The sequence below is a fragment of the Nestor notabilis genome, unplaced genomic scaffold (genome assembly GCF_000696875.1).
Source record: "Nestor notabilis isolate BGI_N333 unplaced genomic scaffold, ASM69687v1 scaffold9869, whole genome shotgun sequence".
Taxonomy (NCBI): Eukaryota; Metazoa; Chordata; class Aves; order Psittaciformes; family Psittacidae; genus Nestor; species Nestor notabilis.
This window is the reverse complement of record NW_009944091.1, coordinates 33,857-60,788: the sequence shown is the minus strand read 5'-3', so window position 1 is coordinate 60,788 and position 26,932 is coordinate 33,857. Positions and strand designations below refer to the sequence as shown.

The following is a 26,932-nucleotide window of genomic DNA, read 5'->3' as shown; positions in this document are numbered from 1 at the left end:
AAGAGAACTCCTTTGGCACAGCGCCGAGCTGAGCAGTGTCTGCAGCGGGGCTTGGATCCTTTCCCTGGAAACCAAAACTCTTGTGCGAGGTCGTGGAGTGGTCACTTAAAACAGACCATTCGGAAATCAGCTTGGGCGCAGCTTCAGGAGATAAAAAGGCAAAAAGATCTCTCATCACCCATCGTGTTTTACATCCCATTTACGTAAATGGATATAGACTGGTGGGGTTTGTTGCAGAGGGAGAAAGGCTTTGAAAACATGCAAGAGGGAGTGTTTCCTGCCAGTGTTTTTATCAACATGCAGTTAAACTTGTCAAGCACTGGCTGCCAACTGCGCAACCTTGAAAGCCTTCCTGGTTTGGGGTTGTTTGTTGTGTTTTGTTTCGGATGCAACAACCATCTTGAGCTCCTCTGTACAGTAAAGGAAATACTGAGGCGGTTTGTTGCCATTGCTTCCCTACCCGGCCAGCCCTCTCTGGTGATGAGGCTGAGCAAACAACTGCAGCAGTGTAAACATCTTCCTCTTGAGCTGAGCCAGCTCTTGCATGGCTGAGCTGGACGAGGGATTTACACATGGTTGTTTCAAAGGAAGCAAAGGTAACTTTTTGCCACTGTTTTATGAGGGTTTTTTGAGGGGGTGTTGAGTTGTAAAACAATAATGAAACTAGATGGAATATCGACTGTGGTTTTGCATCAGTTTTTCCCGTATATAACACGGGAGATGCAAATCCTTTCTTAGTTTACTGGAAATCATAAGTATATGTATCATGGAATCACAGACTTCCAGGTTGGAAGGGATCTCAGGGATCATCTTCTGAGGCAAAGCATGATCTACACTAGATGTCCCAGCACCCTGTCCAGAAGTATCCAATGTTGGGGAGTCCACCACTTCCCTGGGGAGACTACTTCAATGGCTGATTGTTGGCATTGGGAAAAAATTCCCTCTTGTGTCCAGTCAGAGTCTTCCCAGGAGTAACTTGTGCCCATCTCCCCTTGTCTTCTCCATGTGCCTCCTTGTAAAAGGAGAGTCTCCACCTTCTTTGTAGCCACCCTTTAAATTCTGGCACATGGTGATAAGGCCTCCTCCCCCCACCCCGAGCCTCCTTTTCTGCAGGAGGCGGTTATGGAGCATTTGTGGCTGCTCTGGTTGGCCTGGCTTGTTCCCCAGTTAGTTGCAATGGTGTAAGCAATGCCACTTTGGATCCCACCCACCAAGTCCTCCGGTCTAAAGCCACCTCATCCAGCTGGCCAGCCTGCTGCCAAAGATTCCCTTGCCCCTCCTAGACAAGGGAAGGTGGATCCCATCCCTCCCTAACAGGCTGCAGTCATCAAAGAATGTCCTCTTACAAAAGCCAAAACCCTCTTGATGGCATCAACCACGAAGCCAGTAGGTCATTGGCAAAATATGCCTGTTTCTGGCTGCACCCTTCCCTCTAACTGGTAAAACAGAGGAAAAGATCACTTTGGCACCAATATTTTTCACTTCTACCCTTAGGGATTTATAGTCTTCCTTGATTTTGCCCAGGTTCTGGCATGCGATGTCATTTGTGCCCATATTAACATGTACCTGCCTGGGAGAGTCCAGAGGCCCACGAGGAGCTGCTGCGAGGGCTGGAGCAGCTCTGCTCTGGAGCCAGGCTGAGAGAGCTGGGCTGGGGCAGCTGGAGAAGAGAAGGCTCCTCAAGGGGACACCTTAGAGCAGCTCCAGGGCCTAAAGGGGCTCCAGGAGACCTGGAGAGGGGCTTTGGACAAGGGATGTAGGGACAGGACAAGGGGGATGGCTTGAACCTGCCAGAGGGGAGATTGAGATGAGCTCTGAGGCAGAAGCTCTTCCCTGTGAGGGTGCTGAGGTGCTGGCACAGGGTGCCCAGCGAAGCTGTGGCTGCCCCATCCCTGGCAGTGTTCAAGGCCAGGTTGGACACAAGGGCTTGGAGCAACCTGCTCTAGTGGAAGGGGTCCCTGCCCGGGGCAGGGGTTGGAGCTGGAGGAGCTTTAAGGTCCCTTCAACCCAAACCAGTCCGTGACCCCATGATGAAAGAGTAGCAGTGCACAATAGGAGCCTGTGCTCTTGACAAGTTGCAGAACCCTCTCGGCGACATCTCGGACCGTAGCTCCCGGGAGGCAGGACTCCCTGTCAAGCCATCAGCTGGGCACCTCGGTGCTCCATAGCAGGGAGTCACCCACAATGAGCACTCACCTTTTGGCAGTATCCACTGCGTGCTGCTGGGGCAGTTTCTCCACGCAGACCTTGCTCGTGGGGCAATACAGCTGTGTTCATACACGTAATGCTTCATGTCTGGTTTTGGTTGTGATACCGGAGGGTTGGGGCGCAAGCGGCACTCGTGCGACTCCACACTTGCCTTAACCGTCTGTTCTCTTATGTATAAACTGTTACTGGTAGGTTACAAATGGAGGTTTGAAACTGAAAGCAAAAGAAGCCTGTTTGGTTTCAGTTAGGAAAACAGGATGTGCTGGGGAAGGAGGCCGTGCACGTCACTGGTGTGAGCTGCGAAGCAGTCTTCAACGAAAGCTTTTGCTGAGCAGCAGCCTAAGTTCGGCTGGCAAGGAGAGGAAAAAGGGTGTTGTGAGATGCCACCTATCCTGGTTCCAGCTGGGATAGAGTTAATGTTCTTCCCAGCAGCTGGTGCAGCCCCTGTTTTGGCTTTAGCCTGAGAACAATGCTGATAACACACCGGTGGTTTCCCTGTTGCTAAGCAGTGTTTACACAAAGTCAAGGACTTGTGGGTTTCTCAGGCTGCCCTGCCAGCGAGGAGCAGGAGGTGATGGGGGGGAGAAGCTGGGAGGAGACACAGCCGGGATAGCTGACCCAAACTGGCTAAAGGGTTACTCCATATCTTACAACATCATGCTCGATATATAGAGGAGGGGGAAAGCCGGCCGGGGGCTGCTGCTCAGGAGCTGGCTGGGAGTCGGTTGGCAAGCGGTGAGCAATTGCATCACTGTTGTTTGTGGTTTGTTTTGGGTTTCTTTTTTTCCCTTTTTGTTTTATATCTCTCTCCTTGTTATTTACTTTCTCCCAGCCAACCCCCTCTCTCAGTTTCTATACTGGGCATGATGTGCTGTGGTATGGAATACCCCTTTGGCTAGTTCACATCAGATGTCCTGTCTCTGCTTCCTCCTGGCTTCCTGTACCCCTCCTCATGGCAGAGCATGAGAGACTTGATCAGGGTAAGCACTACTTAGCAACAGTTAAAACATCAGTGTGTTATCAGCATTGTTCTCAGGCTAAAAAGCCAAATCACAGCACTGCACCAGCTGCTGGGAGAGAAATTAACTCTATCCCAGCCAAACCCAGGGTAAGCTGCTAGCAGTGTCTGCTGTGTCAGTTTGGTACATGGCTAGCTGGAGACGTAGGGCAGCTGGGCTTAGTTATTGATGCCAATTGCTTTATAGCAGTTTGTATGAATAGAAACCAACGTACAGTGGTAATCTGGAGAAGGAGGACCTTGGGAGGTTATTCAGAACTGAGGCGTCTCACAGCTGACTTTCAAAATACAGATGTAGTGCTTGCATACTAGACCCAGTGCAGGTACGAAGCTCATCTCAGGAGTGAGACGTGCTTTGTGCTGGCAGGATGCACTGATCCAGCACGGCACCGCGCTGGTGGAGCTATGAAGAAGTAGGCTGAGTTCCCCTGGCAGCAGTTCTGGCTGAACACTTAAGAGGAAAATGTACTGGGAGAAGCAAAACTCTAAATGGTGTTTAGGGCTGTTTGTTTCCAGTTACAGAGATTGTGTTCAGGTCTCTAGTTTAGGCTGGAACAACCCAATAGTTTTCTCTCTATTCATTTACCTAAGAAATTGGTGTCTTTGTCCTTCTAGAGGCAAGCACAGCTGTGAAGGTGCATGCTGCCTCCACCTCTGGAGTACTGTGATACGTAGGACACTGGCTGGCCGTAGAGCCCAGAATCAATAAAGGAACTTCATTTGGTCCAATTTGTGCTAAGTTTAGGGCAACACACACTGATAAGAACCTATCACTGTGTTCCTCTGCTTGCCCTAATCTGTTCCAAATTTGATCTGGAATCTCATTCTTCATTTTCAAATGGTGCTGGCTTTTACTGGGAGCAAAAGGTGTTTTGGCACTTCCGAGCTGTAGTATGAATGTGGCAAAGGTGGCTTGTAGCAGAAATGTTTGGGGTTTCTTTGTTTCGTAGGGCAGAGTGAGAATCTATCTAATGATGGGCTATCCCTGTCTATCAGAATATATCCCTGACAACAGGGGTGTCTAGTGAGAAGCTATGTAAATGATGGGCTTTTCGTTTGAGTTGACCAGCTTCTGCAAGATGAGTTGACGTATTTTACAAGGGCTGAACGCATTCCTCATGTGCTCATGGGCTGAACATTCAGTTAAGTGTTCAGATAATCACAAATACTGCTAGGACTTTGGACAGACTAAACAGGTCCTGGAGGTTGACCAAATCTAAATCTCAACTTCCTTCCCCTCTTCTGCATGAGATTTCCTAATCTGACTACTTATGGCCTGGTTAGTTATAGCCTGTTCATGCTGACGGCAGAACTTGTGTTTTCGTCTCTGCTCTTTCTCCAAGGACTCCTCTAAAAGTACAGGCGATACTGAGATTTTTCATTCATCATTTCAGCATTCCGTGGAAAAGCAAAGCTCCTGAAAGAAGTAACAGGTTTTTTTTGCTTTTCCCTGTCATGGCAATGCTTATATGCATTCAAATGAGGCTGTGTTCTGTAAGTATGTCTTCGGTAGCTGTTGTTGTTGTCAGGAAAGCAAATAAAACTGGCTAGCAGGCACAGCGTTGCCTCTTCAAGTTGTGGTCTGCTAGAGCCTTCTCATCCTGTATTTTCCCTCTTGGGTCTGCCTGACCTTCACATACACCTACACCAGGACATAGTGAAGGTGTCATTGAGAAGGCTTGTCTGCAGTGTCCTTTTGCTGGGTGGCTGCAGGACTGCCTGGATGGATGGTGCCAGTGGTGGGCATGTGGCTGGACGGGTCCCTCTGATGCAGTGGGTCGGGGTGGCATGGCAACTCCTTCTTGGTGGTACCACACTCTTGAACAAGAGCTAATGAGAACGCAGGGGCTTCCTGTTGAGAAAATATGACTTGTGCAGATGTTGATGAAGTGTATTTAGTTGTCACTCAAACACAGTTTGGATGCATTGCTGGGCTTTTTCTCCACCAGCCTCTTAGCAGTTGGTAATGTTTGCCTGATAGGTTTAAGGGGGAAGAAGGGAAGATTATTTATTCCTTTGCTTAACAGGCATAAGGAGTGCATTGTCTTTAGAAATCAGATTTCCTGGAAACAGGAGGATGCTCATTTTCCACCAGTGTTTTAATTCAGATACAGAGCTCCCCAGATTGCTACACTTCATTTGTTACTTGCATTATAGAAAGCTATAGTGCCTCAAGAATAAAAACATTATTCGTCTGCTGAGTAATGCCATAGGGACGAACTTCAAAGCTTAATTCTCATTATCAACAATAATTAAAAGCTCGGCTGTGTAGAACATCCACTTTGTCTCTGCGAGTAAGCAGTCACCCAGTTTCTCTTCTAAAACATGTAAACCAGCTGCAGACAGAACAAACCAGCTGCTTGGGTTCACTCTCGGGTGTATGAAGTTTTCAGTAAGGCCAACTTCAGATGCTCAGAAAGCACAAGCTTTTCTGCTGAGGTGAGAGGAATCAAAACTTTTAAACCTCCAGAACTGCCCTGCTTCTGAGGTCGGTCTGACTGAAACTGTTGGCACCATGTGAAGTAAATGGGAATTTTGCCCACTGGCAGCAGTCGGGGTTGGATCTGATTGTTTCTGACTTAACTTTTGGTTAACTTTACTCTTTTGGTTGAATTCTTTGAGTAGAAATGAATATGCTTCATTCTGCTGTCATGGTCATGCTGGTGGCTTCAGGAGCCATAAAAACATGAGCAGAGTACCCCATCTGGTCTTTGGTTTTCTTTGTTGTTTTATCTTTGAAGGACAAGGTCTCAGCAATGTACCTTAGGGTACCTCCACACATCTGTGTGTTTCGTGGACTCCTTAGCTCCCCACTCTATGAGGAGAACTGTCTTTACTGTGTGTGGCTGGGGTGGAGTTAGTTTTCTTCATAGCAGTTTAAAGGGTGCTTTGCTTTAGTTTAGTGACCAAAACAACCCTGATAACACACTAATGTTCCAGCTGTGCCTGAGCAGTGCTTGCACAGCACTGGAGCCTTCTCTGTTTCTCACTCTGCCCCCCCAGTGAATAGACTGGGAGTGCACAAGAGGTTTGGAGGGGACACAACTGGGCAGATGACCCAGACTGACCCAAGGGATAGTCCATGCCATGTCACGTTATGCTCAGCAGTCAGAAGGGAGAGGATGGGGCTTGGGGATACCCACCATCCCTTGCTTGGGAGCTGGCTGGGCACTGGCGTACATGTGGGACATGGTGGAGGTTGCCTTTGCACCACTTGTTTCCTTTCTCTCTTCTTCCACTTCTCTCTCACTTTTTAAACAGTTTTCATCTTTACTCACAAGTTTTTTTTTTTTTCCCTGCCCCACTGGAGTGGGGGTTAACCCACAGCACTGATCACGACAAAACCTTCCTTTAGCTGTATTCAGATGCGGTTCTGACCTTCACCTGAACCTGCTAAGAGTAACAGACAACAGCACTGTTTAATGCTCACCATGCTCGGTAGACTTGATATGTCTTCAGTTAGTGCCCTGGTTTGGAGTTCAAACTGTTTACTCTTCAGGAGGATGTTGGGCAATAGCAAGACGTGCTGTGCTGAGTCAGCACAGCAGTGTCTCTTGGATCATGAACTCAGACTTGCATGCCTGTGCATCTCCTGGGGCTGCAAACTTGGGTGTAGTTGCTAAAGCTTTTAGCAGGCATCCCGGTTGTTTAAATTACCTATAATTTGGAGTTTTGGATGGGAAACTGCAGTGCTGGGAAAGGGTGGGGATTTGTGTTCCGCTGCTGGGAGCGGGAAGGGGATGTCACCTCTTGAGCATGAACCGGGAGCTCAGTTCCAACATCTCTCAACACGGGACACATTTGAAAGTCCTTTTAAAACTTATGTTGTAAATGGGGCCCTTCTGCTGTATTGTGGGAAAAACAGTCCATCAAATGTCTTGTAAATACCTTTCATTTGTAGCTGTGCTTTCAAGAGACTCCGAGGAGAAGTAAGGGAAATAGAGTTCTGGGTAACAATGTCACCCTAGGTAGAAGCAGAGCCTTTTTAACAGAAGGAAAAAGCTTGGAATTCAACTGTGATTTGGCAAACCACAGGCTCACATGCCTTCCTACCTGCAGAAGCTCCCATGTGGTTGAACTGGTTGGATATTATTTTTGGAGAAAATGATTTATCAAACCTTCTGAAGCTAAATTGTTGAAAGCTGGAAGAATGACAGAAATACGAGGTAGATCCGTCTTTTAACACCCGCTTTTCAGTCTTTGCTTTGTTGCTCTGTTGTTTTCCTGTTCTTCTCCTCACTGGTGCTCATACTGTGCAGTGTAAAAGCTTACGCTGTGAGTACACTTGATTTGCTGTCTGGAGAAGTAGTATTTTTACAATACACACTGTATGCACATTGCTCAGTGAGGTGATGATTTAATTTGCCTGGGGTAGACGTCATAATTACTCCTCTAAAGTGACTGATCGTCGAACTTCCCCGTGTAGGTGGGAACTATTTTTGTTCAGTTTAGTTTATAGCCAGGAATTCCATCTGGGTTTGGCGCTTCCCTGGAATTAGCGAGGTGATGTTTGGGTTGCAGACTTCACTGGAGAGTCTATTTGTTTAATTAAAGAAGATACAACTTCCAACAGGCCTTTTCCCAGCCAGCCTGAAGCGGTCTGGATGTGAGCGCCTGGTTCTTCTGCTGTTGCCTCTTCAGAGTTGTGTGCTGCTGCTTTCCCCTGTGCTTAGTGCAGATACCACTGGATAAACAAGGGAGGCACTGTGCCATCCACAGTGTCCCTCTTTGTACCTCTGTGGTCACAATACAATCCTGATTCTCAGTGTTTCAGGTTCCTTGTGAGGAATACTGCACAGAAAATAGGTCTGTAATATTTCCTGGTTTGTCTGCAGGTTCGTAGGCTTAAAAAACCCTAATTTGCTCTGTTGTGACGTGGTCCTGGGTTGGGATAGAGTTAATGTTCTTCCTGTACTGTACCTAGTAGCTGGTACAGTAAGATGAGAATACTCTTGATAACACAGGGGTTTAGCTGCCTGCCAGGTTAAACCATGATGTTCTTTTAGCAGGTTGTGAAGTCTACAGATTGTTCCTGGCTTTGTTCCAGCCCTACTGATACCAAGTAATAAGTAAATCTGTGCGTTCCTTTTGGGCAACTTACTTACTCTCACTTAATAGTACTGAGATTTGTGAGATTCATACAGGTTTTTGCAAGTAATGGAAGTGGTTTTTAGTCACCAGGATCCATCTGTAAATTCTACACAAGGCTTTAGCACTGGATTTTTTTCTCTCGTTTGTGATTTTGATGTGCTGTTTCTCAACGTACATGAGACCGGGTTTTTCCTCTTGTTTGTTCCCTTATCTAGCTGTTTCACCACGTGATTCGTTTGATGTAACAAACCCGATTTTACAATTTCAGTGATGAAATATATTTATTTTTTTCAATCTGTTTCAGTCTTTCAAGCTCTGTTTTCTTTGGATGCTTGCTGTATTCATTTCAAGAGCTGGTTTAAATCTGATTCAAGGTCCTCGCGCACTGCTAATGTACTTAGGTTGCAGTATTGTCATGCAGTAATCAAGTTTCAGTGCAGTTCTGTATACACTGGATTATTGAACGTCTAGGCAGACAGGCTGGACAAAAAAAGACATAAATAAAAAGCAAGTTTTGTGTTGAATTAATTAATAGCTTCAAGTATTTCTTAAGCATATGAACTCTGTTCTCTCCGCTATTTCCCTCTGCATTTAGTGTGTGTGTGCACACTTTGAGATAATTTGGAATCTTAATTACAAAGTTTAAGACTTGAGGAAGAAAACTGGGAAAAAAGCATACCAGTGGTAGATCTGGTTAGCTGAGTGCATTAAAACATAGATGGGAAGTTGGGGCATCAACAGCAAAGATGACGCTTTCACCTGAGGTGTTATTGTTCCAGCAATAAAAGAAGGGCTCTTTTGCCTTCGTTTTCAAAGATGCAAAAGCTGAAGTGAAAATTTAAGTGGATTTTAGGGAAAGTTTGAAGTGTCTCATAAATCAGTGCTTTTGTTTGATTAATTGACTCTTTTTTCCCCTTTTCATTAGCATGGATGCCATGGAATATGCACAGTTCATGAGGCAAGCTGGGAATCAGGATTTCAAAAATGGGAATTACTCTATGGCCATCAGAAAGTATGATCAAGCTCTGCATATGCTCGGTTGTTTAATGCAGTGGGTCCCGTAAGTATTCTTGAATTACAAGATGTAAACCATAAGACAAGTCTGAAATTGGTACAATAGTACACTTAACTCAGAACTGTATTTCTTGGCCTGACACCTGATTTTCTTGTTACCTTTCGCCACCCTCTGTAGTGTATCAGTCTTATAATGAAAGAGGAATTGTTGTTCCTGACATAAAGAGGAATTGCTGTTCCTGACATATATGTGGGAGGTTAGTTAGTGACTGTAATCTGAATATTTTTATGTGAGCATCAATTATAAATTAGTGTAATTAAAACTCAAAATAATTGTCCATGAGTCGTGTTGGTTTACATTAAATTACTTCTGTTTCTTAGGTGGCGTATACTGTGTATTAATCCTCCTGTGATTCTGCCATGTCCTGGTCATGTCTAGGGCCTGTTGTTACATGGGTCATCTGATTTTCTTTAAGATGATTCATGCAAGTTACTTTGCTCATTTTATTTGCTCTTTCTTAGTATTCTTTGATTTGATAAAAATAATTCTTCAGCAGAAGAGTTCTTTTGGTCTTTCTTTTCAAATGTTAAGTGCTTGATTGCATCAGTTAACATCTGTTCCTAATGCCATTAATGATTAAATGGTTGGGCATTATGTTAACTATTAAACTTTCCTTACCCACGTATTAAAACTGCTGTTAACCTAATTCCACATCAGCTATTAGTTTATTTTTACTATTAGCTATTTATATCAAGTAGTAAAGTAAGTCTGGAGCATGTGCAGGGAGTGGGAAGGAGCGAGGGCAGAGGTCAGGAGGCTACCTCCAGCGCCTGCCCCTTGCCTGATCCCTTCATCATACTGCAGGGGTCTGCTCCTGAGCACCTCCTTTCCCCTTGCTGTCAGTTGCCTCATCAGGATTTGCAGGGTCACGTGCAAGAGAGTGCTCTGAACATACTCACTGTAGTTGAAACAACTTTCTTGAGTGTAGATCAGTAGATAGGAGTAAGATGAAGGATGCAGCGCTGTGGGTGTACTGTTTGTTCAAGTGCAGGCAAGGCAGGCTTTCCAGGCTCCCCAGTAAGATGCCCCAGGAGATTATGGTTGGACACTAGAGGAAGAGTTTTCACAATGAGAACAACCAGCCATTGGAATAATCTTCCCAGGTGGACTTCCCAATGTTGGATACTTCTAAGGTTCAGCTGGACAGGATGCTGGGCCATCTAGTCTGGGTCATGACTGCCTAGAAAGGTTGGACCAGGGGGTCCGTGAGGTCCCTTCCAACCTGGTATTCTGTGGTTCACTACCCTGTGGACTGTGGTTTGTAATTTGTGTGCAGCTCTATGCAGAAACTTTTCTAGGTCCAGTGGGTGCTTTATGTACTTCAGTATATTCTGTTCTGTAAAAGACATTTCTTTATGTCTTAGCTGATATAAATGTGTATAATTCTGTTCACTTCATCAACTGGTGATACAGTAAAATGCATTTAGGTTGTTTATTGGTGACCAGATGTGTTTAGGATTCTTTCCATCTAGTAGCTTCCATTTGTGTACCTATTTTCTCCCATTATTGGCCAATGGCTTTCACCAAGCCTTATCTGGATGTGTCGAGGGGGTCTCAACTCTTTCTACATCCTCATACCGAGTTATTCCAGAGTTGGCTTTCTGCTTCAGAAGAGACCAGGATATCACTAAGATAGCATTTACAGTGTCTTTAAAGCTGATGTTCAAATGATCTTTATTTTCTACAACTCAATTTTTACCTCTGATTTTGTTAAGTGGGTGATGTAGACTTTATTTCTTGTTTTCTTGTTTCTCTGTATAAAGTACAATGTGTCCTTTTCCAAGTGAATAAGCAGTTAATGCTAAAAATGTCTTTTTAGGTGTTCCAGGGACATTGCTGTGTTACACTGCAACAGATCGACTGCCTTGTACAATCTTGGTAAATGGAGAGAAGCAGTGTTTTCAGCCTACGAGAGCTTGCACTGGGATCCGGAGTACGTTAAGGTACTCAGATGTTTAGGATGACAGGTTTTGCATGACTGACTTTCTAAAACAGGTGTCAGTATCTGCTTTTTGTTGTGTTTTTGTTTTGAGGAGTGATGAGCAAATATAGCATCAAATTCCAGAATCAGTGTCTGACTGCACACAAGCATCAGAATTATTATTGCAGTAGTACTTTTAATAAGATGAAGTCGCTCTCTTTGGCACCAGGAGATGCTGGTTCTTTCTGGGTCCCAACAAGAGAGGCACCAATGCTTTCAAGAAAGATAACTCTTCCGTTAATATCCCAGACCAGGTGATAGTAATAAAATCTTATGTACCCTTGTGATGCTGGAGACCCAGGGATGATGCAGCATGGACCAGGTCTGTGGCCAGGCCATGGCACCGTCTATGGTGAGGTTCACCAGCTCTGTGTCCACTTCTCTTACAGAGCCTGGCTCACAGTACAGATTCATCAGTCACTGACAGCACTCGGGTCTGGGATGGGGACTTGGCTTTGAAGTCTCCCTTGGGCAGTGTGCCCTGATGTTCTTCACATGTTAATAAGCCTGAGGTTCCTGAGAACAGCGTGTGGTGATCAAGGTCATATTGTATTTCCAGTGGACAGAACAATGCTCTACACATACTCTTGTGGTTGAGTACGCTTGGATTAAGTTACACTAAGTTACATATTGACTCAAATATTCATCTGTTAGGAATAAGTAGTGGTTATACAGTGTTTATGATACAGAGGCATACACTTGGCTTGGCTTTTATGTGCAATAGACTTCTGGACCCACAACTACAGCATCCCAGAGACTTCAGGAGAAGGTATTTGGTTTAACTATGGTAAAATTACATGCAAATGCCAATTGAACTTGTGCTGTATTGCAGCAGGGCAGTTGTTTGAACAACTGGGCTCCACTGTGACCCTGATACAGTTCAGTGGCTCAGACTCAACCTAGTTCAGTGGTGAATAGAAGCATGTTCAGGTGCCAGTGACCGAAGTATAGATGCCTTGTGGTAAATACTGCAAAATGCAGTCACATGGAGCCAGAAATGTGTATTCTAGACTTTGTGAGGAGGTTAAGATATAGTTACTAACGGTATGTCTGTCAGCTTTTAGTTATTTTCCAGATTTTATATGTCAGGATTTACCACTTTTAGTATCTGTGATCACATCAGTACCACCCTGTGAATTTCAAGAGAAGTTTATTGCACTTTGGTTTAGAACTGTGCCTAAGAAGCTGTAAGAATAATACATGTCATTTTCATAACATAGAGAATTCAGGAAAGAATTACAATGTTTTGTAATAAAGATCTCTGAATATTTTCCCAACAATGGTCTTTTTTGTTCTCTTCTTTTTGTTCCTCAGGCTTATTACAGAGCTGGCCACTCACTGATCATGTTATCAGACTTTTGTGAGGCAATTTCTATGTTTCACAAAGGTCTGAGTCTCCTGAGTACTTCTGCAGACCGGACTCAGATTGCTGATTTCATAGCAGGAATCTTCATAAGTGTCAACGGTAAACTCAGATCAAGAGCTGGATTTTTCTGCTTTCAGTAGTGATCACAGCACAAGTCCTTGGGCGTCCTTCATGAGAGCGTTCATGTAGCCCTTAGTGCCTCAGGTCTGTTTGAAGATTGTGAATATGTCGAGTGGCCTGACCAAAAGCATGTGGTCGGTGTGGTCCAGTTTGTATACAGCAGATGCCAACGGTCACAGAGCACTGTGCAGGGGAGTGTGTTGTCTCATAGGAACACGTCAGCTGTGGAATAGGTAGAAAAGGTTGAAATTCAGAGCCAGGGAGACAGGATTGGGTATCTGGAGCTTCACACCCAGGAGGCTTTTCAGTGGTTTTTGTCCAAGGCACTCTGTTTCTCTTTCAGCTAGGTGGATTTAAAAGTAGTGAGAAAGTACTCACCTTAACCATGATTTTACAGTCCAGTGTGTTCCGGTGTGGGGTTCTTCCCTCAGCTACTAATGCCAGCAACGAAAAGAATTTGGCTTTTCTGTGGCACTGTGTGGTGGGGGTTTTTTTTTGAGCAATACCCACCTTATCTCTCCGTGAGCCCTCCTCTGTTCCCCTCTTCTATTTGCCCTTTTGTCCAGTTCACAGGCTTTGTATGATGGGCCTGCAGCCACGCCAGGAGATTGTGGGTTGTGCCTCTGCTGCAGTTACTTGCACTTGTAGCCCAGTGGTAAAGACCTTGATTAGCTTTAACAGTGTCTGTAGCTGGGCTCACCCACAAGTGGAAGAACTGCCATGAGCTGCACAACATCTTAGGGCTTAGAGGTGTTTCTTGAAGGCAGGGATTAGTATGTTTTATCACCTTGTTTCAAGACTGGCCGTGGATAACAAGGTGCTGTATCAGTTGGGTGGCATGGGATATTTAACCCTCCATTTGGCATTCCTCTGGGTATAAATCAGTGCTAAAAGTGTCACTGTGCAATGAAGTCATTTAGTTGGAGACCCCAACTTTAACAGCTCTACATGTACTGAATGGTTTTCTCAATTGCTTCTTCTTGCAGATGAACGAGTCTTTCCACCAACTTTCCACCCTGCATATGATTATATTTTCAGTGCAAGGTTTGATGCATTGATTTGGCAAGCAGTCATAGAAAGGTTGGCCCAGAAGGGGAAGTGGCGGGTAAGTCTGTTGCTGCGTTGCCTGCAATGAACCTGAAATCTCACTTGTCTCTTGCTGTTGTCTCTCTTATAATTATGGTGCCATCTAGAGTCATTATTCTTAAAAGAAATTGAAGGGAAAACCAACACGTGTTTATTTGTGGTCCCTTTCGCTTTTCCCTTCTGTATACACGCTGGGTTTTTGAAGCTGTCTGTGAAAGATACACAAATAAAGGAGCATCTCAGTCATCATCTTCCCTCAAGTGCATTGATGGCACCACACAGGTCGGTGCTGTCTGCAGACCTGCTGAGTGCAATCCTGCTGTCTTAGGTCATTGATGAAGATATTAAATAGCATTGGTGCCAGTATGGAACGTTGAGAGACACCACTCACTACTGGTATCCATTTGGACACTGAGCTGTTGTCTTTAACTCTTTGGATGCAGCCATCCAGCCAATTCCTTGTCCATTCATCAAACCCATGTCTTTCCAAATTAGAGCTAAAAATGTTAGAGGAGGCTGTATCAAAGGCCTTACAGAAGTACAGGTAGATGATGGCCGTAGTTCTTCTGTTGTCCTCTGGTTAAGCTATGTGAGTTTTCAAGGAGCAAAGTAAAGTTTTTAGGGAAACTAGGAAAACAGAGAAAGATACAGTGTGCATGTCTAGCTTTCTACTCAGGGTGTCAGTGTAGCTGGGGAGTCTCATCCCCATGATGGAGGAAGGTCCATTCCTAAAGTGAAGGATCACTTCCAAGGTGTATTGGAGAGACTTTTAGGGTCTGACCTTTCTACATGGTTTTTATTTCTGAGGAAGCTTTCATCCATCATAGCTTCCCACAGCACAGTGTTAATTACATTAATCCAGTTGAAAAATGAAAAAGGAGGTTCAGGGGTTTGTTACAGAGATCTGTGATGTTGTTGGCCCTTGTTTGCTTTCCTACAAGCTCTGCTGAGGAGGTGAAAAACAAAGTTTCTGAGTGTGCTAATAAGATCACTAACATTTTGGGGTTTTTCCCAGTCTTGCCTGTTGCTATTGTCCGAGAAGAAAGCGTTGCCCACCAATCTCATGGTCAGCCAGGTGTCACTGAAGAATCTCTTCGAGGTAAAGTAGCATCCTTCTTTTTTGTTTTTCTCGTGTCTTATTTCTTCCTGTTCACTTCAGTGAGAGAGATTTTCCCATCTTGTGTGCAAGGCTAAAACAGATGAACAAAAAATGAAATGGAAAATAATATATGAACTTTGTGTGATTCTGTTAAATCATCTCTTCTGTCCCTTTTAATGTGAAAATGAAAAAAATCCTGATTCTGCAGAATTTCTGCATGTAATTTAAGATTTCCTTTAGTTTGATCAAAAGAAGACGTCTTCCTCTCCAGCAGAGCAAGCTGCTCATGTCGCACTTGTAACCAGACAGTTTAATGCTGACAAATGACTGGCATCACTTAAGCTGGATATGTTTTCTAACCAGGAGAACTTACAACATACATGGGATACAGTACTTTTATACTTTACTAGCATGTCTCTGGACTGCTTTATGGTGCTGAGTATGGTTATAGGGAGCTGAGCTGGATGCAGCGTTGGCATTTCCCCTTCCCTCAATGCCCCACGTTTTTGGTAGGTTACTTTATACTTAGGCAGCAACTGCTAAACTTTCTCCCTAAAGGCTTTGACACTTTCCAAATGACCGAGAGGGTTTTGGCAAGATGGGAACAGGCAGTTGTAGACCAAGTAGCTGCAGGTCCTAATGCCGGTCGCTGAGACGATGGCATCTGCAGGCAGCGGATCTTTATGTTGTTCTTCTGAGACTTGCTCTCATCTTTCCCTTCCCCTGCTGCCACTACATTCTCCTTGTAATCTGTTGTATTTTGAGTCTGTAACTGTGCGCAAACAGTAGTTCTTGCCAGTCAAAATTTGGCACGAGGTGTTAGAATAAAAAATGTATTTGTGGATGCTGGAAGCATGTGTGAAGGCTGCTATTTAAAAAGATGACTGGCACAAATGGAGAAATTATGTCTGAACGCTGCTTCCGACCACCCCCTCATGTCCTGATCCTTCTGGCATATTGTCTCAATTTCCGTCTGAGCTTCCTCTGCCCACCTCCCGTTACCCAGACTGCGGTACCCCTTCCTGGCTGTGCTTTGTGTTCATTAAGTCCTTGTGAGAACATCCTTTTTCAGTTCAGCTGCTTTCCGCGCAGGCTGCGTGCTTTTAAGCTGGGTCTGTAAACTTCCCTGTGAATGTCATGCTTTTATCTGATCACCTTCTAGGAATTCATGTGGCCAAAACTCTGTCTCCCAAGGTTTAACACCTTCACTTTGTGTGAGGAGTTGTATTATCGTTGTTGTCTTGATAATGCCAGATCCTTCCTGAGCTGGATGAGAGTAGGGCTTTGCCCTTGTCTTCACCTAAGGGGTTCCTGAGCTGTAAAAGGGCTGGTTACCCGAGCTCCCTGCACCTTGTTCTTTCAGTCTCTAACTCCCTTTTCCCAGTTTCAAGTATTTCACCAGCCTTTTCTTGCTCTGGGGCAACTGCTGGCACAAGCTGCCTAATCCAAGCTTAAAAGGCACAATATCCAGCTACAGCAATATGTGCGCTCAGATGCAGAATGTTTCATAGACAACTGTAGGGCAGGAAGTTGCAGTCAATTACAGCAAAGAACTATAGAAATATGTATGGTAAAATAGACTTTAGGTTCAGTGCTCTTCAGAACAGGACAAGATGATTTTAAGATTCATAAAGAACTCGTAGAAGAAGGGTATTTTGTTTTGTGCTTCTGTTGGAATTGTTCGATATACAGTAAGTGTCCATTTTACAGTGTCCATGACTGTTGTTGTTCCACGGATTCTCATCATAAAAGGCATGAAAATAGGATTAAAAAAGCAATGCCTTTTGTGTATGTGAAGATAATGTGTTATAATTGTTCTCTTTGTTATCAGACTTCTGAATTATATGGCCATGGTGAGAAGATGCAAGAAGTAGCAGAATTAGTCAAGTGGCTGATCTCCATTGGGGCGAAAGTGGAAACCATTGGAGCGTGTCTACTTCATGCTGTTATCAGACTGTGTATCAAAGCAAGTGAGTGACATCCACAGCTAAAAAAACCCAATGGTGGCCTTCATCAAAGAAGGAAAAAAAGAACCAGAGTATTTTGAGAGACTTAGATGAGACATTAGGAAGAAGCTCTTCCCTGTGAGGGTGCTGAGGCACTGGCACAGGGTGCCCAGAGGAGCTTTGGCTGCCCCGTCCCTGGCAGTGTTCAAGGCCCAGGTGGACACAGGGGCTTGGAGCAACCTGCTGTAGTGGAAGGTGTCCCTGCCCGTGGCAGGGGGTTGGAACCAGATGAGTTTTGAGGTCCCTTCCAACACAAACCAGTCTGAGATTTTGGGATTCAATCTATGTGCTAGAGTCATGAGTCAACCTCAAATCTGTGTTTGCTGCGGGTCAGCAAGAACATAGCATCATTTCTCCCACAGTGCAGCTGGCTCTGACCATTGTTTCTTTCTTCTCTCGCTTCCCATCTTACAGAAGAGGTTTCATACAGATGCATCTTGCCACTCCATAGGGGAAAAACTCAGGGTCTGTTTCTGCTGTCTCTCTGTTTGCCGTTTATAACAAGTGGGTTTTTTACCATTTCAGGAAAGAACCATCTCTTCAGGTGGTTGCTAACTCAGAGGCCAGACTTGAAGGATCGCATCAACCAGAAGGACAGAAATGGATGCACCCTCCTGCATGTTGTGGCATCTTCCAGTGAATATTCCCAGAAACGCAGTAAATACAATTACTATTTTCTTCTCTGTGGTTTGTTTTCATATCGAAAAATGAGTAATGGAAGAAAGTCTGAAACCCTGGTGTTTACTGTTTCATATGCTTCCATTTCCCAACCAATTCTAATGAAGATAAGAGTTTTAATTTTTGGAAGGGGTTTCTTCTGAGGGAAAGAATACCCAATAATTCCTCCTTCTTATGACACTAGAAAAACTTAGATTTCTATCAAAGTTATGCTAGAGATTGTGCCAGGAAATTAAAAATACAAAGGGAAAACAGAACAAAACCCCGGAACAAGGAGAACTCTTCTTCTGCTAATGTTTATTCATGTAATGTTTTAGGCCAAACAGAAGATGTGATAATGCTCCTGAATTTTGGGGCTGATCCCACTGTTCCAGATGCACGGTCAAGATATGTCATAGATATCTTGAAGAAGAACAAAAACTTCGATGCTGTAAAAGCAGTCAGCAGTCACATTGAGAAACAAGCTTCCTCCGAGAAGCAGACAGGTACTACACGGGCTGTGTGCTTTTCCTGGGTTAAAATGATATCCTTTAGATACAAAATTACTTGGTTTGTAGTTGTTTTGTGTAGTTTTGTGTAAGATTTCTTAGGAGTTGTCACCCTGATCTCCTGTCACTCAATGGTGAAGACTTTGTCCTTGCCTGAAGATGACTGTTGTCCAACTGATGTTCTTAGTATATCATCCAATAAGTAACTGCAAGTTGCTTGAAGTTAGTATAAGCCACTGGTTTTTATTCCTCACCCTTAATACGAGGTTCCCCCTGCCATAGGAACTGCTTCTTTTTGATGCTTTTTCACTCTTAAGTATTTATCTTCACATTTTTGGTGAAATGAATGTTAAAATATTGGTGGCATATTTAGAATATTTTAATAACAAAAAATATTGACAAGAAAAGGAGAAGCTCTGAAATGGTGAAAATGTGAGTGAAACGTTGCTGACACTTGAAAAAACAAAGTTGTAATCAGAGCTCTTTGTTCACAAAGGTTTTGCCATCTTTGATCTATGTCCCTGCCCATGGCAGGGGGTTGGAACTAGATGATATTAAGGTCCTTTCCAACCCTGACTGTTCTATGGGTTTATATTGGTGGTATGCAGCTAGAACTCCTGTATTACTTGGAAAATGTCAACTTCTGCATGTGTTAAGGGAAAAGAGCAGCAGGGCAGACTATAGAACTGAAGCTACAAGAGCCTCTCGCAACCAAAACAGGGGTGCTAAAATGTAGTTACACTCTTGAAGTATGGAGAAGCTTCGAAGTGCATTTTAAAAATGATTAATGATATATGTAGGTAGTTTGAAGAGGACCCCTTGTCAAACAGCAAAATCTTCATTGCCCCAGTGCTAATATGAAATTTCATGAACTGGGGTGATAAACTGGTTTCCAGTCTGCTTTGTTATAATAGCCGGTCAGTTCTGAAAAGGATTCTGAGTTGTCTGTTAGTTTTTGTGGTGTCCCTGCCCATGGCAGGGGGCTGGAACTAGATGAGCTTCGAGGTCCCTTCCAACCCAAACCATTCCAGGATTATGAGCACTGCGAGGCAGCAGTGTCCTGCCTGTGTGCACATCAACTTGTGAACTATTACAGTTTTCAACCTAGTGTATTTTGGTAAGGAGTGTATTTGATGAGTGTTCCAAATATCCCTTAGGGTTTGAAATCCATCACAGGTCTGGCTTTGGCAGTAAGAGTTTCAGCCCTCTGACTTTAACCTGCCACTGCACATTTCTTAGAGGCCTGAGCTGTGACATATTCCAGGCCTGCCCTGAAAACATACCAGCCAGGAACTGGATTTTCCATTTCTAAACTGTTTTGCAGGCAGGAGTGAAAGCAGAGCTGTAGCTGACACAGATTCTCTCCTGGATGTTCTTGAACAGTTTGTCCAGTTCTACAGGTTAGAAGATGGAGCACATCATAAAAATGTACTGAAGGAAGATGCAGTTAAGCGATTTCTGAAGCTGCTGTCTTCTGTCAAAGGTACAGGGAGTTCCCGTTTCTCCTCTTCACAAAACCTCATTGCTGTGAAAAATGTGTTTGATGCTACCATACAGTTTTTGCTCTTTTACCCTTCCTTCTGTTCCCCGTTTCTGTGACTGATATTACTGGAACAGAATGGGCTTTTACTTACTTTTATGTTCCGTTTTGCACTTAGAACCGCCACAAAATGCACAAAAATTCAGTGTGATGAGTCAAAGTGTTCAAGCTTATTTGGTGGTCAGCGTAAGGCCAGAAAGATGCGAGTGTTGCATTTTGTACTCTGAGTTTCATGGGTTCATTATTCTGAGAGCAGTTTACAGTGTGATGGATTTTAATTATATGGATTTGAGTGAGTTATGTTGTCTTGACTGTCTTGCAGAAATCCCTCAAGGGGTGGTTTGCAACATCTCCCAGGCCTGTGCTAGCAGCTTCATAAAGCAGTTGCTGGAGAAGCAGATGTGGCATAAAGTTTTGCTGCTGCTAACGGGGAAAGCCAGTGGAGAAGAGCCATCAGGGGAAGGACTCTTCAGAAGCTGCAGTCTTGCAGATGTTGACATTGGCGATGTTATCCAGCGGTGCGACAGATGGGATAAGCAAGTGCATCTCATAAGATGCTTGATTGAACGAGGAGGTGAAAAACTGTGCAATATTAATCTGTTATGAAAGATCCAGTACTTTATTTGGCATGTTTGGAGCAACAAAATACCATCGGAGATACCACTGCATGGGTTTTGTGGTTCTGTGTACGTGCAGCAGCTTGTTGGAGTGCATTGGCTCCATTGCCTGCATCCGCTGTGTGTGACATGGGGAAGCCAGTAAGGCTATATGGGATAGAAGATGTTTCTCAACTGAAATTAGGCTGTCAGGGTTGAAAGGCCAAAGAATATTGTTGCTCTTTTGTAGTTTCTTTGGATTTTAAATTCTCTGGTTTTAGGCACAATATTATCCCGATAGAAACTGTAAGCCACAGTCTTTGGGTTTAGTCTGTTATGTTACAAGTCATTGAGTGCTTCAGTGATTTCCAAGGCATGACCAGATGTCTTTCTTTCTTTAGCTAGTATAGACACCATCGTTTTTCTTGGTTTGCATGAGGTTTATTTCTAGGATTACTCTGGCATTTTTCATTTCATTTTATACCTTGATGTTAGCGATAAATTAGGGACACACGGTCCTGCTCTAGCCTTGTGAGTGCCAGAGGTGCAAGGAGGCTTCTTGTTTTGGTCAGTGACTGGCTTACTTGAAGAAGTTATGTTCTGGCCTTTCTTATCACAGCAGAAGGACTGGTTGCTCAGCTTAATGGGAGAGAAGAGGAGATTTTGAAGATTCTCTTTGTCAAAAGTTCTTTGATATGTAAAAAGCTGACAAAAAGATGTCACCTGCTCAGCAATCAGCACGTACCTTCATCTGTTTACAACTTTCTGTAGTTCACAGATCTGGTGTATCAGATTTAACCCCTGTATTTTCATGTCCTTCACACCAGCTCTGCCGGATGGGATCGGAAGCAACTCTGAAATACCACTGCAGATATGCCTCAAAAAGAATTATTTTGAACTGGCATATCTGCTGCTGACCAAAGGTGCAGATCCTCAGAATGTCTCCACTGCACACGGAGATACTCCTTTGCACGCTGCAGTTTCCATCTGTTTAGATAATAAAGGTAAGGCTTTTGTGTGCCTGGCCTTGGGGGACACAGAGAGCTCCAGCAGATGTGCACTGTTCATTTGTACAACAAGTGCTGGAAACATCCCATTTCTTACCTTTCCATCCCACTGCCCCTTCTGCTGCTGTTCAGGTGACCAGGGGGAATCAAGCAGCTGGAATGTCTCCACCATTTACTGTTTTGTGAATATATAGAATCACAGAATGGTTTGGGTTGGAAAGGACCTTAAGATTAGCTAGTTCCAACCCCCCTGCCATGGGCAGGGACACCTCCCTCTATTCTTTAATCAAGCTGATTTAGAAAGAAAGGCTCCTCTTTGAAGCCCTGTAAGCTGTGCACTAGGTGGGAATGAAGGAAACAGGAAGGATCTAGGAGGAAACAAAGGTAAAGGCAGAGCAGTGGCAGCAGATTGTGAAGGAAATCCTACCTTGACATCTGAAATCTGTTTCCCAGTTTTTGTTCAGTTGTAAACCAAGCAAAAGCTTTGTTCAGAGGAGGAGTGAGTGAGAGCACTGAGGGGCTTACAGAAGAATGGAAGAAATTAAGACAAACTATCAAAAGAAGCCCCAAAGTCAGGTTTGATTTTAAATTAAGAGAAATGTATTTTGAATTGAAGGATTAAAATAATGCAAAATACTGAATTTATTAATTTGTAAAGCACAAACATTTCATTTAATAGCTTTAGAGAGATTAAAAACATAGATGCTGCCACTTGTAAAGTTTAAATCAAAAGATTAAGAAGTCAAATGACAGTATCTCCTCTTAAGTATTTTTCACTGGGTAAAGTTTTGGAGGTGGAAATTCTTTACAATGATTTTAGTGTGCCACTGTTTACAGTTTGGAAGGAAATGTTTCACATATATCATCCGGTTTAAATCTCATCTGTTACCTGGGTTTAAATCCAGAAAGCTGTAGAATGTCTTTTCCCTTCTTTTTTCACCCCCCAAGGAGGTATTGGACTAACTTTAGTTTGTAGGAAGTTGCTTTGGGAGCAGTGGCAGCAGTGGGGATTTCTAAAGCTTTGCTGCTGTTGTGTTGTTTCTCCTGAATACTACAAGAGCTCAGTTTTGAACCATTTCAGATGAGCAAGTTCTACAAATATAAAATGTATTTTTTTGTTCTTATGAAAGTAAATTGTTTTTCATTTAATAGCTGCAGAAAAAAAACCTACTAACAATGGTTGGCCTGCAAAGCAGTCTTGTAAAGCAAGTGATTATTTTGTTTGTTCTCTTGCTTTCAGATAGCACTGGTTTAAACATCCTGAACTACCTACTTGACCTCTTTGCTTCAAGACCTTCCGACTTCCCATATCTAAATCCAAACATCCAAGATGAGAATGGAAACACAGTGATGCATGTTGTTTTTCAGAAAGGCTTTTCAAAACAGACCAAGCGAATAATGGAGTCGTTGGCAAAATTTGATGTGAACTTCAATATAAAGAACAAATTAGGAAGAGATGTGAGGCACAGAATTAAGAAAAATGACCCACTGCTGCTTGCCTGGAATAATGCTGCTCTGGAGAAGAAGAAGCACCGTCAGGAGGCAGCAGGGCAGTCAGTTAAAACATCCAAGCCTGTTCCAGCCTCTGAGATTTCACAGCCGAAGAGCACAGGGCGTTCTTCGTCTGGGTCCTCAATAAAGGCACCATCTGGCAACATGGTGTATAATGATTTAAAAACCCCGTGTTCTGTAAAGACAAAAAAAGATCAGTTGGCAAAGCAGGAAACAGAAAGAATAAACAGCCCCTTAACGCTCCAGGAGAGCCTAGTGCAGGCAATCACAGCTCTGATTCAGCAGCTGAAATGGGGTGACACCCTGAGAAAGGATCATGCTTTGGTGCAAAAGCCATCTTCAGCTCAAACTAATTTGGAAGAGGGAAGAAGTAAGTTCTCGCAGCCTTGTGGTAACATAGCTTATCCTGAAGGAAAAGGGAATGACTGGGAGAAAGAGAAGGGAGTAGGGGATTTTAGTATGGCCCTGCCTAATGGAGAGAAGGAAGACCCAGAGGAAGAGAAGGAGAAGATTCTGGATATTGAGGCATATGTGCAGGAGTTTGACAACATGACCTGGGAAATAGAGTGCACTCCTGAGATGCTGAAGACATTGGGCAGCAAAGCTGTGCCTCATTATCTGAAAACTAAAACTATCATGACAATTAAGCAGCTTGGCAATGGGGAATGGACCAAGGGACTTAAGAAGCCACTGAAACACTCGAAAGCTGATATTCAGCTGTTTGAAGCCAAGTTGGGTAAAGGTGCAAGAATGCTGTGGGAACTCGCAATTGACTTTTCCCCTCGTTGCAGTGAGAGTGCAGAAAAGATCATGGAGACAGAACAGACAAAAAGCCTTCCAGAAAGATCAGGTAGAGTTTACACAGAAATAATCAGAATTTGGGCCATTGTTCTTGACCACTGCAAGCTGAAGCGTGTCTTGGAGAATATATATACGTCCTACAAGCGTGGTTTATCCTGCATCTTGAGGAAAAAGCTCAAGGGCATCAACGAAGGGCATCATAACTACAGTGTGACAACCCAGAAGCGTGTTCCACGTTGTTATGTTGAAGACCCGGAGGCAAAAATATCAGAAGAACGTACCATACCTGAGTATTTCCCTCTAGCCAGTGCCTCAGAGCTGGAATACAGTATAATGAAGTTCCACAGCTTCAGTACTAACATGGCACTTAACATTATAAACGATGTACATTCTTCCGTTGAATACCCTTTCCGAGTTGGGGAGTTGGAGTATGCAGTGATTGACCTCAATCCAAAGCCCATGGAGCCAATCATTCTGATTGGGCGAAGTGGGACAGGGAAGACGACGTGCTGCTTGTATAGGCTTTGGAAGAAATTCTATTCGTACTGGGAAAAATCCACCTTGGCAAATGGTCCTCTGCTGGAGAGGCAAACGTGGCAGCAAAGACAGTGCAGCGAGGCTGAGAAAGCTAGGGCAGAGAAGGAAGAAAGTGAGCTAAAACAGGACAGTGATGATTCCAGTGAGGAGCAGGTGAGCGATGAGCAGGACCAGGACAGCGAGGATGAAGATGTGCCTGCAGGCACAGCTGGTGCAGAGAGGAATTCATGTGGGGACCATGAGGAAGACCGAATGCATAGTACAGAAGCGTCGAACAGGCTGGAGCACCTGCACCAGATCTTTGTGACAAAAAATCCTGTCTTGTGCCAGGAAGTTCAGAAGAATTTCATTGAACTTAGCAAGTCTGCCAAGGTCACCAGTCACTTCAAGCCTCTGGAGCCCAATGTTCACAAGCTACAGGATGTTAAAGATGAGAATTTCCCGCTGTTTGTCACCTCCAAGCAGTTGTTGCTATTACTGGATGCATCCATGCCTGACCCATTTTTTCCAAGGAATGAAGATGGAAGCCTTAAGAGAATCATTGTTGGTTGGAGTCCTCAGGAAGACATGGTTGTACCAAACTGGCAAGACGAGGATGAAGAAGGTAACGTCGAAGCAGAACGTGGTGATGATGAAGGAGCCTCAGATGCGTACTCTAAGGAAAGTGATCCTCGGACTTTTGTGACTTATGATGTATTTGCAAATGAAATATGGCCAAAAATGATAAAAGGTAAAAGCTTGTACAATCCGGCACTGGTCTGGAAAGAAATCAAATCGTTTCTGAAAGGGTCTTTTGAGGCCCTGGGTTGCTTTGGGGGTAAACTTACCGAGGAGCAGTACAAAAAGCTAGGCCGGAAGAGATCACCGAACTTCACAGAAGATAGGAGTGAGATTTACCACCTCTTCTGTCTTTACCAGCAGATACGATCGCAGAGAGGTTACTTCGACGAAGAAGATTTGCTGTATAATATATCTCAAAGACTCTCAAAGCTCAGGGAGCTGCCGTGGTCCATCCATGAGTTTTATGGTGATGAGATACAAGATTTCACCCAAGCTGAGCTAGCACTGTTAATGAAATGTATCAATGACCCTAATGCCATGTTCCTAACTGGTGACACTGCCCAGAGCATCATGAAAGGAGTTGCTTTTCGTTTTAGTGATCTGAGGTCCCTGTTCCATTACGCAAGCAAGAACTCCATCAGCAAGAAGCAGCGTGTTAGAAAACCAAAAAGGATCTACCAGTTATACCAGAACTACAGGTCCCATTCAGGTAGAGTAACACATTTATTTATGATCTGAGTCTTTGCTCTTCAGGTGTCACTAATGATTGAAGTTTTCTCCTGGCCAATTCAAACCATCTTTAGGCATCTGTTCAGGTGGGCAGCTTTCTCTGGCGTGCAAATTCTGACAAGATACGTCTTGTTTCCAAACTTCTAACAAAGTCTTTTGAAAGTGTGTTTGTGAGAGAGCGTGAGACGGGCTGAGGTTTAAAATCTGTGTTCTGCTTGTGACAGGTATTCTCCGTTTAGCGTCTGGAGTGGTTGATCTGCTTCAGCATTATTTCCCAGAATCTTTTGATCGGCTTCCTAAGGACTGCGGTCTCTTTGATGGACCAAAGCCGATGGTTTTGGAGTCCTGCAGTGTTAGTGACCTGGCAATTCTGCTGAGGGGCAACAAAAGGAAAACACAACCCATTGAATTTGGAGCACATCAGGTTTGCTTTTCTTAGGTATACGGCTTTTTGCAGATTCTTCCAGCTCTGGTGCCGAGTCATTATTTTTTATGGACTGCCCACAGTTTAAGCCCTTTTATCTCGCTGATAACTTATGCTTTTTGAACTTTATTATATTGGTTTCTCTGTCTTCTTAATGCACATCTGGCTTTTTCTGTTATTTTTTTTGCATCAGGTGTTGCCTGTCCTGTTCCTTTCTAATTCCACGTTTTCTTACACCAGATCTACAACTGTCTGCACATACCATGTATTTGTCAGTCTTCTAGTGGCAGCTTTGTGACCTTGTGCTGGAATGTCTGTGTTAAATGTTGCCTGGTTTTGAGAAGGCTCTTGCTTGTTCATCACATGTCTCTGTGCTTTCTCTATGCAGCTACTACCTTTTCTATGTTTTCTAAGTTCTTTTTGTTATTGTGTTTTACGGCAGGTGGTTTTAGTGGCAAATGAGACTGCAAAAGAGAAGATACCCGAGGAACTTAGTTTAGCACTTGTGCTGACAGTTTACGAAGCAAAGGGCTTGGAGTTTGATGATGTTCTTCTTTACAACTTTTTCACGGATTCAGAGGTATTTAATTCTTATCCACTTTCTGCATTTTTTCTTAAGTCGTGATTTTGCACATGGGCTAACGGGCTTTCCAGCTGGGGGAGGGCTCCCTGTAACCTCTGGAGATGGGTGGTTTCACTACAGGGCTCATAGGTTTGTGAACTGAGACCATCTTCCCTTAATGCTGCATTTTCTTTCAGATTGGCTGTTGCAGTGTAAGGGAGAGCTTTGGGGTTATCACAGCACAGCAGAGCATGTGCACACACACTTCTGCTGTGTACCAAAAGTACTCTGCTGGCTTACAGCATGTCCCTTCAGGCTGCTCCCTGTTCAGGTCAGAGTAGGTGGTGGAGGGACACTTCATCACCCCCTCATACTCTTTACCTTATACTGGAATTCTGGGTCCCCAAAAAGCACCTTAGATCCCCTGCTTTGCATCACCACAAAACT

The 26,932-nt window shown here is 43.9% G+C and overlaps 1 protein-coding gene across 1 annotated transcript in view; it reads left to right on the top strand.

The window, feature by feature from the left end:
• The first annotated feature begins 9,243 nt into the window (after positions 1-9,243).
• TRANK1 (tetratricopeptide repeat and ankyrin repeat containing 1) overlaps positions 9,244-26,932 on the top strand; it is a 31,657-nt gene continuing 13,968 nt past the window's right edge. The window contains exons 1-15 of the mRNA XM_010022261.1: positions 9,244-9,372; positions 9,771-9,775; positions 11,212-11,335; positions 12,688-12,838; positions 13,846-13,964; positions 14,961-15,044; positions 16,876-17,014; positions 17,576-17,707; positions 18,046-18,213; positions 19,541-19,699; positions 20,079-20,330; positions 21,180-21,356; positions 22,600-25,479; positions 25,724-25,923; positions 26,366-26,503. Of these exons, the coding sequence (XP_010020563.1) occupies positions 9,244-9,372; positions 9,771-9,775; positions 11,212-11,335; positions 12,688-12,838; positions 13,846-13,964; positions 14,961-15,044; positions 16,876-17,014; positions 17,576-17,707; positions 18,046-18,213; positions 19,541-19,699; positions 20,079-20,330; positions 21,180-21,356; positions 22,600-25,479; positions 25,724-25,923; positions 26,366-26,503 (4,857 nt within the window). The remainder of the gene's footprint in view (positions 9,373-9,770; positions 9,776-11,211; positions 11,336-12,687; positions 12,839-13,845; positions 13,965-14,960; positions 15,045-16,875; positions 17,015-17,575; positions 17,708-18,045; positions 18,214-19,540; positions 19,700-20,078; positions 20,331-21,179; positions 21,357-22,599; positions 25,480-25,723; positions 25,924-26,365; positions 26,504-26,932) is intronic.